The sequence below is a fragment of the Cebus imitator genome, unplaced genomic scaffold, assembly GCF_001604975.1.
Source record: "Cebus imitator isolate Cc_AM_T3 unplaced genomic scaffold, Cebus_imitator-1.0 Scaffold359, whole genome shotgun sequence".
In the NCBI taxonomy this organism is placed as follows: domain Eukaryota; kingdom Metazoa; phylum Chordata; class Mammalia; order Primates; family Cebidae; genus Cebus; species Cebus imitator.
This window is the reverse complement of record NW_016107674.1, coordinates 1,141,526-1,155,783: the sequence shown is the minus strand read 5'-3', so window position 1 is coordinate 1,155,783 and position 14,258 is coordinate 1,141,526. Positions and strand designations below refer to the sequence as shown.

General features: G+C 44.5%; 1 protein-coding gene across 2 annotated transcripts in view; it reads right to left on the bottom strand.

The window, feature by feature from the left end:
- GABRR2 (gamma-aminobutyric acid type A receptor subunit rho2) overlaps positions 1-9,569 on the bottom strand; it is a 54,269-nt gene extending 44,700 nt beyond the window's left edge. For both annotated transcript variants that reach the window (XM_017506804.2, XM_037730800.1), the window contains exon 1: positions 9,067-9,569. In XM_017506804.2, the coding sequence (XP_017362293.2) occupies positions 9,067-9,254 (188 nt within the window). In that variant the 5' untranslated portion in view covers positions 9,255-9,569. The remainder of the gene's footprint in view (positions 1-9,066) is intronic.
- Between the last annotated feature and the right edge of the window lie 4,689 nt (positions 9,570-14,258).

Here is a 14,258-nt window from a genome sequence, read left to right as displayed (position 1 = left end):
AGGACACAGCCCTCGTCAGTCCTTCCTCTAAACCAGGTGACAGTGAAGGAGTGATTCTCCCTTCTTTTTCACACTCACTCTATCCAGATCATTTCCTTTCCACAACTGCACACTAAAGCAGTCAGATCCACAATGTTCTAAAGCAATTGTCTGCTGACAGTTATTACTAAACAAACATAGAAAGAAAGAAAAGGAAAGAAAAAAAGAGAAAAGAAGGAAAAAGGAGGAAGGGAAGGAAACTTCACACAGCCAGGCTAATCCACACTACCTTACCCATTCCTTTTACAAGGCTTTTGGTTTGTGCCTAGCACTTGAGTTACTTCGTGTACATGTCTCAGCCTTTTAAGAGCGTAAGGCCAGGGTTTATCTCTGTGTCCATTGCACTTAGCGCAATGCCTGGCATGTAGCAGGCATCCAATAAAAGGTAGCAGCATGACCACACAAACAACTAGGAGAAACTTAAACCAATTCCGTTCTAGTCCCTCTGCTCAACCTCATCTGTAACCCAGATGCTTCTCAGCCTTAACTGCACTTTAGGATCATCTTGAGGGGCTTTTAAAAGTCCTGATGCCCAAGCTGCACCCCAGACCAATCAAATTCACCTCTCTGGGGTAAAGTCCCCAGCTATTCCCATGCGATCAAGGCTGAGAATCACAGTCACTCGAAACAGCGTTTCTTGATCTTGCAATACCTTAATATTAACTCTATCTGGCTTTGTGTTTTCCTGGCTAGACCTATGATTCTCAAACTTAGCTACATATTGTAATCAACTGGGGAGATTTAAAAATCACTGGTGCCTAAATCATACTCCTAGAGATTTGAATTTGCCTGGTTGGGAGGGAGGTCTCAGCACTGGAAATTTATTAAAGCTCCTGGGTGATTCTAAGGTACAGCAACATTTGAGAACCACTAGGATAAGCCTTAATCCAATGCCTTTGGTGGCACCCTGAGAGCTGCCCAGGGCACATGTTGGTGCTGACCATTTAGTAGCAGCAAGTAAGGAACTGCTAACTCACCCGCTGAAGAAACCAGGGCCCTCCAGGCCTGTGACTTTGTTTTGTGCAGCATATTGAAGGTTTTTAGATCAATGGAAATTTGGTTTTGCGTGTTTGTTGTTTACATATACCTCTATTTTTTTCCTCCCCATTCTTATCACACTTCATTCACCTTTTTTTCTTATTTTTTTGAGATGGAATCTTGCTCTGTTGCCAGGCTGGAGTTCAATGGTGCGATCTCGGCTCATGGCAACTTCTGTCTCCTGGGTTCAAGTGATTCTCCTGCCTCAGCCTCCTGAATAGCTGGGATTACAGGCACCCACCACCACACCCAGCTAATTTTTATATTTTAGTAGAGACAGGGTTTCACCATGTTGGCCAGGCTGGTCTCAAACTCCTGACCTCTGGTGATCTACCCACTTCAGCCTCCCAAAGTGCTGGGGTTACAGGCATGAGCCTTTATTCACTTTTGAGAGCAACAAGTGTGTTTCCTGCTTAAACTCTGTAAGAGGGAAGTGATGGTTTCCTCTCTTGAGGTTCTGATCTTGGAGACATCCGCCTATGAAATCCTTCTTAAGTTGCATTTCCACCAGCTCTGCCCAGATGGCATAATTCAATGGGAAGTCTAAAGCTACACTGATCAATAAAGTGGCCACTAGACACATATGGCTATTTCAATTAATGAAAGCGAAATAAACTAAGCTGGTGGCCTAAATTGCCATCAACATGCTGATGTTCTTAAATTTCTACCCTCTACTCTCAACCTTTATATCTGACTGCCTAATTGAGTATCCTAGAGGCATCTGAACTCAATGCATGCATAGCTTGCTCTGGGCCACACTGAGTTTGAAGTGGCATAGGATGAAGGATGAGTGGGCATTAGATGAGAAGCGGGATGGGGTGGGATGTGTGGTGGGAATGAATGAAGAGAATGAAGCTGCAGGGACAAGCAGAGGCCAGGACAGGCAGAGCCTTAGAGTCATGTTAAGAATTCCGTTTTTATCCAAAGACAATGGGAAGACAATGAATGGTGTCAGGCAGATGGAAGAGGAAGCTGTAAGATTGGCTTTTAGACAAGCCCATTATAGCTTCACAGGCCAAAGACGAAATAAATGAATATTTGGTTTTTCAGTTACACTAGCCACACATATGTGTTCAACAGCCCATGCAGCTGGTGGCTACTGTACTGGACAGTACAGCTATTAACCGTTTCATTACCTCAGTGTAGTGAGATCATAAAAAATTAAATAACATTTCCATAGTCACCAAAAGTTTTATTGTTCCGTACTAGTATAAAAGTTGGCCTGCCTGCTCCAAACAGATTCCCCTATAACCCAGGGTTTTCCAGTTTATAGCCCTGCTTCTAAAACTGCCTGGCCCAGCTTCTCACTGTTGCAGACCTCCCAGTCATTTCCCCACTCCTCTGAGGGCTCAGGAACTACCCACTTCTCGTTCTCTTCATTTAGTTTCTCCCAACAACCTTGAAGATGTCAACATCCACACAGACAGTCGTCCCATACCCTGGCTGCACAGTTTCCCAGTTCCTAGATTCAAATTGATTTGTGCAACACGTTTCCATAGAGCACCTACTATGTGCAGACACTGCTCGAGCCACAGGGAGGGCATATGTTCCCGGTCCTCACAGGGCTTCCAACCTAGTCAGGGAGGTGGACGATAAACCAGTGGACAGTTAAATCACGTGACAAAGCAGGGTAAGGAATAGGGAGTTATGGGTTGGAGTGGAGGGTTGTTTAGGTGAGGTGATTGGCGATTCCTCTGAATCCTGGGAGGACCTGAAGGAAGTGATTCTGAGAGAGAACAGCAGAGCAGACGTCTGAGGAGAGCCTGACTTGCATGAGGACGGCCTCCCGTCTGGCAGCCATCTTACCCAGCCACTCTCACATCTGCTTTCCAAACGCGCCCACCCTCTAGTCCTTCCACCCTGTGCTGCCTTCCCCGTTGCCCTGCCCTATTTGCATATCTTCCAGACATGTCAGTTGTGAGATAACTGAGGCTCAGCAGAAGTGCCTGATGCCCCTTCTCACAGAGCCCTTTGAACCCTGCCCTCATGCCCCCTCACCACAGCTTCCTCATCTTCTCCCCCTTTCATGCTTCATGCCCATCAGTGTTCAAACTGGATTCAAGGCTCTCCTGCCTGGAATTAAAACTAAGCAGAAAACCCGTCTAAACCCCACCTTCTCCTCTAGTTCTCAATTCATGCAAAATGCATTGAATGTGATGGCAATATAAATGTGTTGGTTATATTCTTTAAACATTTCCTTTTTTAAAAAATGTTGAAGACTTTTATTTTTTAGAGTAATTTTAGGTTTGCAGCATAATTGAGCAGAAGGTACAGTTTCCATACGCCCCCTGCGCCTAAACATGCATGGTCTCCCTGCCACCAGCATCCCCCACCAGGGTGGTGCACTTGTTACAGCTGATAATCCTGCATTGACACAGCGTTAGCATTAGCACCCAGTTTATTATCATTATTTTAGAGACAGGGTCTTGCTCTGTCATCCAGGCTGGAATGCAGTGGTGCAATTGTAGCTCACTGCAGCCTCAAACTCCTGAGCTCATGTGATCCTCCCACCTCAGCCTTCTGAGCAGCTGGGATTAACAGGCACATGTCACCATGCCTGGTTAGTTTTTCTTCTATTTTTCTTTGTGTAGACAGGGTCTCACTATGCTACTCTTGGCCTCAAGAGATCTTCTTGCCTCAGCTTCCCAAACTGCTGGGATTACAGGCACAAGCCACCACTTTCAGCCTAGTGTTGATATTCTCTGAGTTTGGACAAATGTATAATGATGTATATACAACATTATGGTGGCATACAGAATCGTTTCATTGCCCTAAAAATCCTTACCATTCCACCTAAAAATAAATTTCTTCCCCCCGCTCAGTAAATAATTAACTCTTCCAAATAGCCATGTTCCACGGGCTGCTGGCGCTGTCTCACCCCAAGCCCTTTTGCCTACTTATGCCCAACCCCAGGTCCTACAGGTGTCCTTGCTGAGGTCTGGCTTCTTTGCAGCTCCAGACAGGAAGGTCCATGCTTCTGCCAGAAACCATGTCTTTCAGGACAAGGTACTCTGGTTTTCCTCCCACCTCTCTGACAGGCCCTTCTCCATGGTAGCCTCCCCCTCCTCTTCCCTTAGATGCCGGTATCCCCAGGACCATCCCTGAAATGCCAGTGTCCCCAGGACCCCATCCCAGCCATCTTCCCTCTCTACCCTCTCTTTGGCAGACTTACCTAAGCTGGTGGTTTAAATTGCCATCAACATGCTGATGTTCTCAAATCCCTACCCTCTCCTCTCAACCTTTATATCTGATGGCCTAACCCAACATCCCTAATTGAGTATCCTAGAGGCATCTGAACTCAATGCATGCATAGCTTGCTCTGGGCCACACTCAGTTTGAAGTGGCATAGGATGAAGGATGAGTGGACATTAGATGAGAAGCGGGATGGGGTGGGATGTGTGGTGGGAATGAATGAAGAGAATGAAGCTGCAGGGACAAGCAGAGGCCAGGACAGGCAGAGCCTTGAGAGTCATGTTAAGAATTCCGTTTTTATCCAAAGACAATGGGAAGACAATGAATGGTGTCAGGCAGATGGAAGAGGAAGTTATGATGAGATTCAGTTTCAGACAAGCCCACTGTAGCTTCACAGGAAAGTCCAGTTTAACTTCCTCCCCTATGGCTGAAATACAGGACCTCCGTCCAGCCCCTTGAGGCATATGTAGTCATGGTCGGTGCTGCCAAGGAGCTTTCAAACTCACTGATCTCTTCCTCAAGCCTTGCCTCCAGGAGTCAAGTGGGGCCAGGCCTGGGTCTCTGGGCAGTGACTGTATGAGGGGCCATGTCCAGACACCCCAGGAAAGATGCTCTGGGAAGGCAGATGAAGAACTCAGTTCGAGAGCTTAGCAGATCATGGACATTAAACCGTAAGTGCAGCCGGCCCACTGCGCCTCTGACTCACAGGGAGTAAATCCCTCCTGGTCGGCACAGTTTCCACATCCATTTAGGGAAAGGCTTAGAGGCATGGAAATCCCAGAATGCCACCACCCCAACAAGAGAGAGATTTAAATCCCACTGCCATTGAGGGCCCAGAGTATTTTTAAGGGATCAAGCCACTAAGATCCTGAGCCTCGGGTTATTTGCGTGAGCCATATGTTCTCCATTCATCCTTTCACAGGAGATGGCCACCCCGCCTGGACAGCCTTGGCCTCAGACCCTAGACTCCTGAGCCCCCGCCCACCCATGCAGGGCAGCCAGGACCTTCATGGAACCTCAAACCCAGCCTTTGGGTGAGGGGTGAGGGAAGAAAAAAATGGATTCACTATGCGTTTGGAAGCAGGGCAAGTGTCATCGTATTATGGTTTTTTGGCAATAGCAGCAACCAGGATAACCAGGCCTTTGTGGATGCCCCTCTTCCCTGTGCAGGCCGTGAACTGTGGATGTTAGGCAGACCTCACCCCATCCTCACATCATCCCCCTCTTCAGCTGGAGAAACTGAGGTTCAGAGAGACAAGGAAACATTGATAGATGGTGGCAGAACCAGGTCTGAATCTGATTTTCCTGAATTCCCAACTCCTTTTCCTTTGCCAAGACCCTGAGCAGTGGATAAGGATCACTGCATGGCTGGAAAGCAAAGCTGCTGCCACATCCAGTGAAACAACCACGATGCAGACCCAGGAGGGATGGCCAAGGCAGGGGTACCGAGGAGGCAGCAGATGGGGAAGGAAGCTACAGAGGGGGCTCCAGGTTGAGACCCGCAGGGGCCTGATGGTGCTGTCCAGGGCACAGCTCAGACTCCCACAGCCCAGAGTCTGGTTTATTCTTCAGCTCTCAAGGGAGAAGGGCCTCTCTTGGCAAGAAAGAACGGCAATCGTGTGATCAGGAGGCCGACGTAGGCAGCAGGCCAGGAGGAGTAGGAATAAAGTTGGGAGGCTGAGAGCTGGGAGAACAGAACGAAACCAACAATAGCCAAGAGGAAACAGACTCGCTCCACAGACATTTGGTACATAGAGACAAAAAGCAGCAGAAAACAGGGACCGGTCTTTGTAAAAGCAGCTGCTGGGCAGAATCATTGTTCTGTGCGCATGCCTTGGCGGGGTGAGGCAGGGAAGGCTTCCAGGTTCAAAGAGGTCTTCACAGTGTGCGTGTGTGAGGGTGACCCTGCGCACTGTGTGTGCCCGTGAAGCCACACATGCGGTGTGTGGTATGTGTGTGAGTGTGACCGTGTATTAGAGTTTGTGGGTAAACAGGACTTCTAAGAAAAGGAGCTATCCTAAAGAGAAAAAGTGCCCTAAGTCTGTAATCAGAAAGGGTCACGACATTTTATTCTTTCTTGTTCGTATAGCTTGACCCTCGCGTGTCAATAATGAAAGTAATTTGGAAAAATAAGTCAGTGGCTTGGCTGAAATGTTCATAGGGAGGTGTCGCCCCACTGACCGTCTGACCATGTGTGTCCTTGTGGATGAGAAAGGCCCAGAACCACATTCCCTGTCCTTTTCCCCAGCCTCAGCTCAGGAAATATTTTACTTCCTTGTAATGTATGTGTTCATCTTTTCCCACTTTAACACCGCACGGGCTGGATTTCAACACAATCTTCTTCCCACTAAAAGTCAGAGCCCCGCTGTACCCAGGCTCATGCAGGGGGCTGGGAATGAGACTGTGGTCTTCTGAGGAAAAGTGACGGAGGTGCTGCAACAGACCCCAGCTGAGTGGGGTCCCTGAGCGCCCCCGAGGGACTTGTGCGGAAACCCCGTTCTTACGGAACAGACAGTTTGGAGCACATTTTCCTCCAATCTAAGTAAATCAGGAACCTACATGCTAGTCTTGGGAAGCCACTACGGGCCGTGTGACTTACTCATGCCTCTGAGCCATTTCCGCAGCTGTCAAATGAGTTGATTTGGGCAGTTTCCCAGGGTGTGCTCTGTGGAGTAGGAATCCCACAAGACAGCCCAAAACACTGGATTTTTTAGTTCTTTCTGAGAAACACTGTACAATTTATTCCTCTCTTCAAGATTCACAGTGCTTATGTGCATAACAAAGGTTCTAGAAGTTCTGCTGGAAAGACATCTGTTGGAAATGGTCTAAACCAGGGTTTTCCACGCTTTGGTAACCCTGGAACCCCATTCCACCCAACAGCCATTCACATTTCCAAAAATTAGAGCTCAGGGGACTTGCTGGGCCAGAGGACCTCTAAGGCTCCTTCCAGTTTAACAGCCTGTTATTCTGGCAACACAACTAGGATGCGTCTTCCAGAGCAGGACCTCTTTCCCATCCTTCTGGAGGGTTTTGATCTGTTTGCCTTCCGCTGAGTAGGACTAGGCCCCAGAGAGTAATTATAGTCTGGGAACAGTGGCTCATGCCTGTAATTCTAGCACTTGGGGAGGCCAAGGTGGATGGATCACTTGAGGTCAGGAGTTTGAGACCAGCCTGGTCAACATGGTGAAACCCCAACTCTACTACAATTATAAAAATTAGCCAGGCATAGTGGTGCCCACCTATAATCCCAACTACTCGGGAGGCTGAGGCAGGAGAATGCCTTGAACCCAGGAGGCCGAGGTTGCAGTGAGCCAAGATTGTGCCACTGTACTCCAGCCTGGGTGACAGAGAGAGAATCCATCTCAAAAAACAAAAAAAGAGAGAGTAATTACCTCTCCCAGAGCAGCAGTCACGACTGGGATAGTGGAAGTAGGGGCTGTAACTCTTATTTATATTCAGTTTTTTTCCTAAAAATAAGAAGTCAATTAAACTTTAACATACATATTTATAACAGCACATGTATGTAATTTGTAAGTAAATAGGCATGTATTAGAGGTACAGTTTCAAAAAATTATTGACAGCAGTGCATGATCAAAAATGTTTGGAGATCACTGACCTAGAAAATGTGCCTCAATATATTAATTTATACTCAAAACCACTAGTTTATCTGATGCTTACTAGAATGGAAAATAAATGTGTAACATGCCACACATGGTGTTTATATCTTAGCTGCTTGTTCTTTTCTTCATGTGTAACAGTCCTTATGTCTACTTCAGGCCTGGAGTATCGTGCTTCATATGTCAATTCAAAATAAACTTACTAAGGAACTTAGATTAGTAACGTAATGATTTTGAATGTAGACCCTGGGCCAGTGTTTCTTGGGAATGTCTCCGTTACGTCGTGAAATGGCATTCACTGTTGTCCACACATACATTTCTGATAATTAAGCAAATTTCTGAACACCTCTTCTTTTTTTTTTTTTGAGACGGAGTTTCGCTCTTGTTACCCAGGCTGGAGTGCAATGGCACGATCTTGGCTCACCGCAACCTCCGCCTCCTAGGTTCAGACAATTCTCCTGCCTCAGCCTCCTGAGTAGCTGGGATTACAGGCACACGCCACCATGCCCAGCTAATTTTTTGTAGTTTTATAGAGACGGGGTTTCACCATGTTGACCAGGATGATCTTGATCGCTTGACCTCGTGATCCACCCGCCTCGGCCTCCCAAAGTGCTGGGATTACAGGCTTGAGCCACCGCGCCCGGCCTCTGAACACCTCTTCTAAGACTCAAAACAGCTAAATGAAACCCAATATCATTACAAAGTTATTCTTTAGCAAATTTAAGGAAGACAATATTTGAGGAAGACAACTCCCATATACATTTTTTTCTTAATAGTTCAGCCTAGGCTCCTATATACAGTTATCCCCAAAATACTTGAGTGTAATTATCTAGCAGGTCACCAGTTGTGAACTTTGAGAAACAAAGCAGCACAATGTGATTTGTACAAAATGATTTTACCCACTCAGTCTCCAACTGTTTATATTTGCCTCAAATCAAAATGCTTTGGCTGAATACAGGACATTCGAATGAAAGTCTCACCCCAGTCCAGTTCTGCCCTCAGTGCTTGTGATACGTAGAGTCTGTGTGCCCAGTGAGAGGCTGAGTTCAGAGAAGTAGCTGTGTTCTCATAGGGCGACATCACGATAGGACCTGCAGCCCCCCTGGGGAGCCATTCCGCTGTGCCACTGCTGCTGCTACCATGCAGGGTAACCTCCCTCCTCTCCCACCCCTGGCTTTACCTTGGCTTGGGCGTCTCCACCTGCCCTGTCCATCGCTTCCTCTTGGTCTTTCTGCTCTCCACGAGAACCATCAGGCAAAACAAGAACAAAATGAGTCTTGTAAAATAAGGCATTTTGTGGACGTCTGTGAGGCAAAAATCTGCTTTCCAATAGCCTGCAGCAGAGTAAATCCCCCCCAGCTTGACCATTGATCCGTCTGCTGCCTCCTGACAGGCTGCTCAGAGGGGCTGTGAGGGCAAGACTGACCAGGCCGGTTGTCCCGATTTACTATTTGATACTGATGCCCCACTCACCCCCACCACTCCAGGCCGTGACACAAACACTAGGCTTTGCCCTCCCTGCTGATTAGTGATTGGCCATTAGTCAAGAAGTTTGTCCTCTCATGAAATTCTGCTTCCGCTGAATCCTAGAATAGCTTTGGCTAAAGCTGTTATATAAAAAAATTAAATCCTTTGAACATGCCAGCTTTGTGCTGAGATTATTGATCCATCTTCTGGCTGCATAAAACCAGTCTGTTCCATCTACCAGGGTGTCAGCTTGTATTCCAAGTAGACTTGCAGAGAGGACTTCGTGGACGTTTAGATGGGTACATAAATGTGTTCAGGAGATGCTGAGTAAACATGAATGACCGGTTTCCTTAGGGTTGAGTTATTTATGGAGCTAAGAGAATATGCTTTACCTATGAGTAAGGGTACTTCCTTTCTCACAAATACAGATCAATGTTTTCCAGCAAAAACATCAAAGCATAAAACACATTTTTAGTTTGAAGGATGGCATAAATCAAAGAATTCATAACTATATAAGTTTTTTTTCCTACAATGAGCATTAAATTAACTTTGGTCTTTAACCCTAAAATGTATCAAATCAAACATCATAAATTAGGCTTAATTCCTATCCTGGGATATGGAATTAAGCACATTAGAATTGTAGAGATACATGTGGTTATGTCTAACCTACTGAACAAAATAGAATATGTTTAAAAACTACTCACTGCTTGCTATGTCCTGGCAATGGAAAAATTCGTGGTAGAACCATAGGGAGATGAGGGTGGAGATCAGAAAGTGGGATAGCTGTAAGTGAAACAGAATTGGGATTTTACAATGTATAAAAGATAGAATCAAAAGAAGCTCTTTGATTCCTTTAAGCAAAGTGAGATGGCATGATCCACTTTATTTTCGAAAGAATTCCTAATTAAGATCAGTTGGTTCAGAGAACTTATGATGACAAAAGAGAATGAGGTCCTGCTCTGAGGAAAGGGAAGAGGGGAGAAGAGAAAGGAAGACAGAGGAGTGAGATACTCAAGTTAGTTCAGAGGTAGCATACATTTGGTGCTTGTGCAGACAAAGTAGGAGGTGAGAGAGAGAGAGAGAAGTCAGCAATAGTATCAAGGATTCTAGTGTGGAGGTGGGTTTGGTGGATGGTACCACCATTAACTGATATTTATTAGAGGTGGACAAGTTTGATGGAGAGATGAGATCAATTTTGACTTGTGGTATTTGAGTCTGAGGGACCTCTGATGCCCAGTGAGAAGCTAGAGTATGGGCCGGGCACAGTGCCTCACACCTGTAATCCCAGCACTTTGGGAGACCAAGGCAGGTGGATTACCTGAGGTCAGGAGTTCAAGATCAGCCTGGCCAACATGATGAAACCCCGTCTCTACTAAAAATACAAAAATTAGCCAGGTGTGGTGGCATGTGCCTATAATCCCAGCTACTCAGGAGGCCGAGGCAGGAGAATGAACCTGGGAGGGAGAGGTTACAGTGAGCCAAGATCATTCCAGCCTGGATGACAGAGCAAGACTCCGTCTCCATTTAAAAAAAAAACTTAGAGCATGAGCCTGAGCTCAGGAGAAAGGTCTAGACTAGAAAAATAGATATGGTAGATATGGAGCTGTAGAGACCAAGCGAAAGTTTTCCCTTTGTCCCATAAAGGATCACTGAAAAATCAACCGACAAAAAAGTAATAGGAGAAAAGGCATACAAATTTGTTAACATGGGGGAAAATCACATCATGATTATCCAATTACCCAGCATGAAACAGGCGTTTATATGCCCTTTTTCATAAGGAAGAGATGGAGGATGTAGACAATTCTTTTGAGGGACAGCTTCCTGCACAGCAAAAGAAACAATCAACAGAGTAAACAGGCAACCCACAGAGTAAGAAAAAATCTTTGCAAACAGTGCATCAAAGGGCTAATATCCAGAATCTACCAAGAACTCAAACGACCACAACAACAACAACAACAAAAACAAGTAACTCCATTAAAAAGTGGGCAAAGGACAAGAACATTTTTCAAATGAAGACACACCAGCAGCCAACAAGCATATAAAATAAAATGCTCAATATAACCACCAGAGAAATGCAAATTAAAACCACAGCGAGGTACATTTTGCACTAGTCAGAATGGCTATTATTATAAAATCTAAAAACAAAAGATGTTCACAAGAATGCAGAGAAAAGGGAATACTTATACACTATTAGTGGGAATGGGAATTAGTACAACCTCTATGGAAAACAGAATGGATAGTTCTCAAAGAACTAAAAATAGAACAACAATTCAGCAATCCCACTACTGGGTATATACCCAAAAGGAAAAAAAGCATTGTATCAAAAAGATACCTGCACTCATATGTAACAACAGAGCAGGAGCTTCACCATCTTGGACAAACACCACCATTTTAAGTTTCACTTGATTTAAAAAAAAAAAAAAACTGCCTAAATCCAGCCCCAAAACATCAGCCTAATGGTTAATGTCAGAATAACCAGAAATATTCCAAGCCTAAGCTAATCTCCGCTCTAACCAGAAACATGCCAACTCAGAGATAGACCCCCCTCTAACCAGAGACATTCCAACCCCACAATAACCTTTCTTTTACCTAGAAACATTCCAAACCTATGATTAGCTCCCCTCTTCTTAAATTCCTAAATATCCTTAGTCTATAAGAAAGAACACTCCTGACCAAAATCAGCCAGAAGCGCTTCTCAGATTTATTCTTCAAAATAAACCTGTTTTTGACTGTTGAGCCACTTTTCATGTTTCTTTCATTTTTCTTTAACTCTTACAATATGTTTATCACAGCACTATTTACAAGAGCGAAGATATGAAACTGATGCTCTGCCTCCTGCACTAAGGAGGCAACATCCATAGCAAAGATATAGAATCAACCCAAGTGTCCATCAACAAAGGATTGGATAAAGAAAATGTGGTATATATTTATGCCATGGGATGCTACTTAGCCATGAAAAAGAATGAATCACATCTTTTGCAGCAACATGGATAGAACTAGAGGCCATGATCCAAAGTGAAATAACTTAGAAAGTCAAATACTGCATGTTGTGTAACTGGGAGCTAAACAATGGGTATACATAGACATACCCAGTAGAATAATAGAAATTGAAGACTTCAAAAGGTGGAAGGGTAGAAGGGGGATGAGGGTTGAAAAATTACCTATTGGAGGCCAGGTGTGGTAGTTCACACCTGTAATCCCAGCACTTTGGGAGGCCTAGGAGGGTGGATCACCTGAGGTCAGGAGTTTGAGACCACCCTGGCCAACATGGTGGAACCCCATCTCTATTAAAAATACAAAAACTTAACCAGGCAATGTGGCAGGGACCTGTAATCCCAGCTACTCGGGAGGCTGACAGGAGAATGCCTTGAGCCTGGGAGGTGAAGGCTGTAGTGAGCCAAGATCATGCCACTGACTTCAGCCTGGGTGACAAGAGCAAGACTGTCTCGAAAACAAAAAGCAAAAACAAAAATTACCTATTGGGTATATTGCTCACTAATTGGGAGACGGGTACACTGAAGGCTCAGATATCACCACTATGCAATATATATGCATGTAAGAAATCTGTACTTGTACCCTCTAAATATATAAAGATAAAAGACAAATAGGATCTAATTTAACTAAAGAGCTTCTGTACAGCAAAAGAAACAATCATTAGAGTGAACAGCAACCAACAGAATGGGAAAAAATTTTTGCAATCTACCCATCTGACAAAGGGCTAATATCCAGAATTTACAAAGAACAAAACAGATTTACAAGAAAAAAACAAACCCATTCAAAAGTGGGCGAAGGACATGAACAGACACTTTCCAAAAGAAGACATATATGAGGCCAACAAACATATGAAGAAATGCTCATCATCACTGGTCATTAGAGAAATGCAAATCAAAACCACATTGAGATATCATCTCATGCCAGTTAGAATGGCGATCATTAAAAAATCTGGAGACAACAGATGCTGGAGAGGATGTAGAGAAATAGGAACACTTTTACACTGTTATTGGGAGCATAAATTAGTTCGACCATTGTGGAAGACAGTGTAGTGATTCCTCAAGGACCAGAAATAGAAATTCCATTTGACCCAGCAATCCCATTTCTGGGTATATAACCAAAGGATTATAAATAGTTCTATTATAAAGACACATGCACACATATGTTCACAGCAGCACTGTTTACAATAGCAAAGACCTGGAACCTACCCAAATGCCCATTGATGATAGACTGGACAAGGAAAATATGGCATATATGCACCATGGAATACTATGCAGCCATAAAAAAACGATGAGTTTGTGTCCTTTGTAGGGACGTGGATGAAGCTGTAAACCATCATTCCCAGCAAACTGACACAAGAACAGAAAAACACCGCATGTTCTCACTCATAGGCAGTTGTTGAACAATGAGAACACATGGACACAGGGAGGGGAGCATCACACACTGAGGTCTGTTGGGGGGAAACGGGAGGGACAGCGGCGGGTAGGGAGAATGGGAAGGGATAACATGGGGAGAAATGCCAGATATTGATGACAGGGGGATGGAGGCAGCAAACCACATTGCCATGTATGTACCTATGCAACAATCCTGCATGTTCTGCACATGTACCCTAGAACCTAAAGTGCAATAATATATATATATATAATGTATATATAATATATATATTATATGTATATAATATATATATATTATATATATAAATGATAATGCTGCTATATTTGTTCACAAGTTTGCATGTAAATATGTTTTCATTTCTTTTGGACATTTTATGTGGCAGTGAAATTGCTGAGTCATATGGTAACTTTATGTTTAACTTTTTGAGGAACTGCCAGATTGTTTTTCAAAGTGGCTCTGCCATTTTACCTTCCTACTAGCAATGTATGAGAGTTCCAGTGTCTCCATATCCTCACCAAC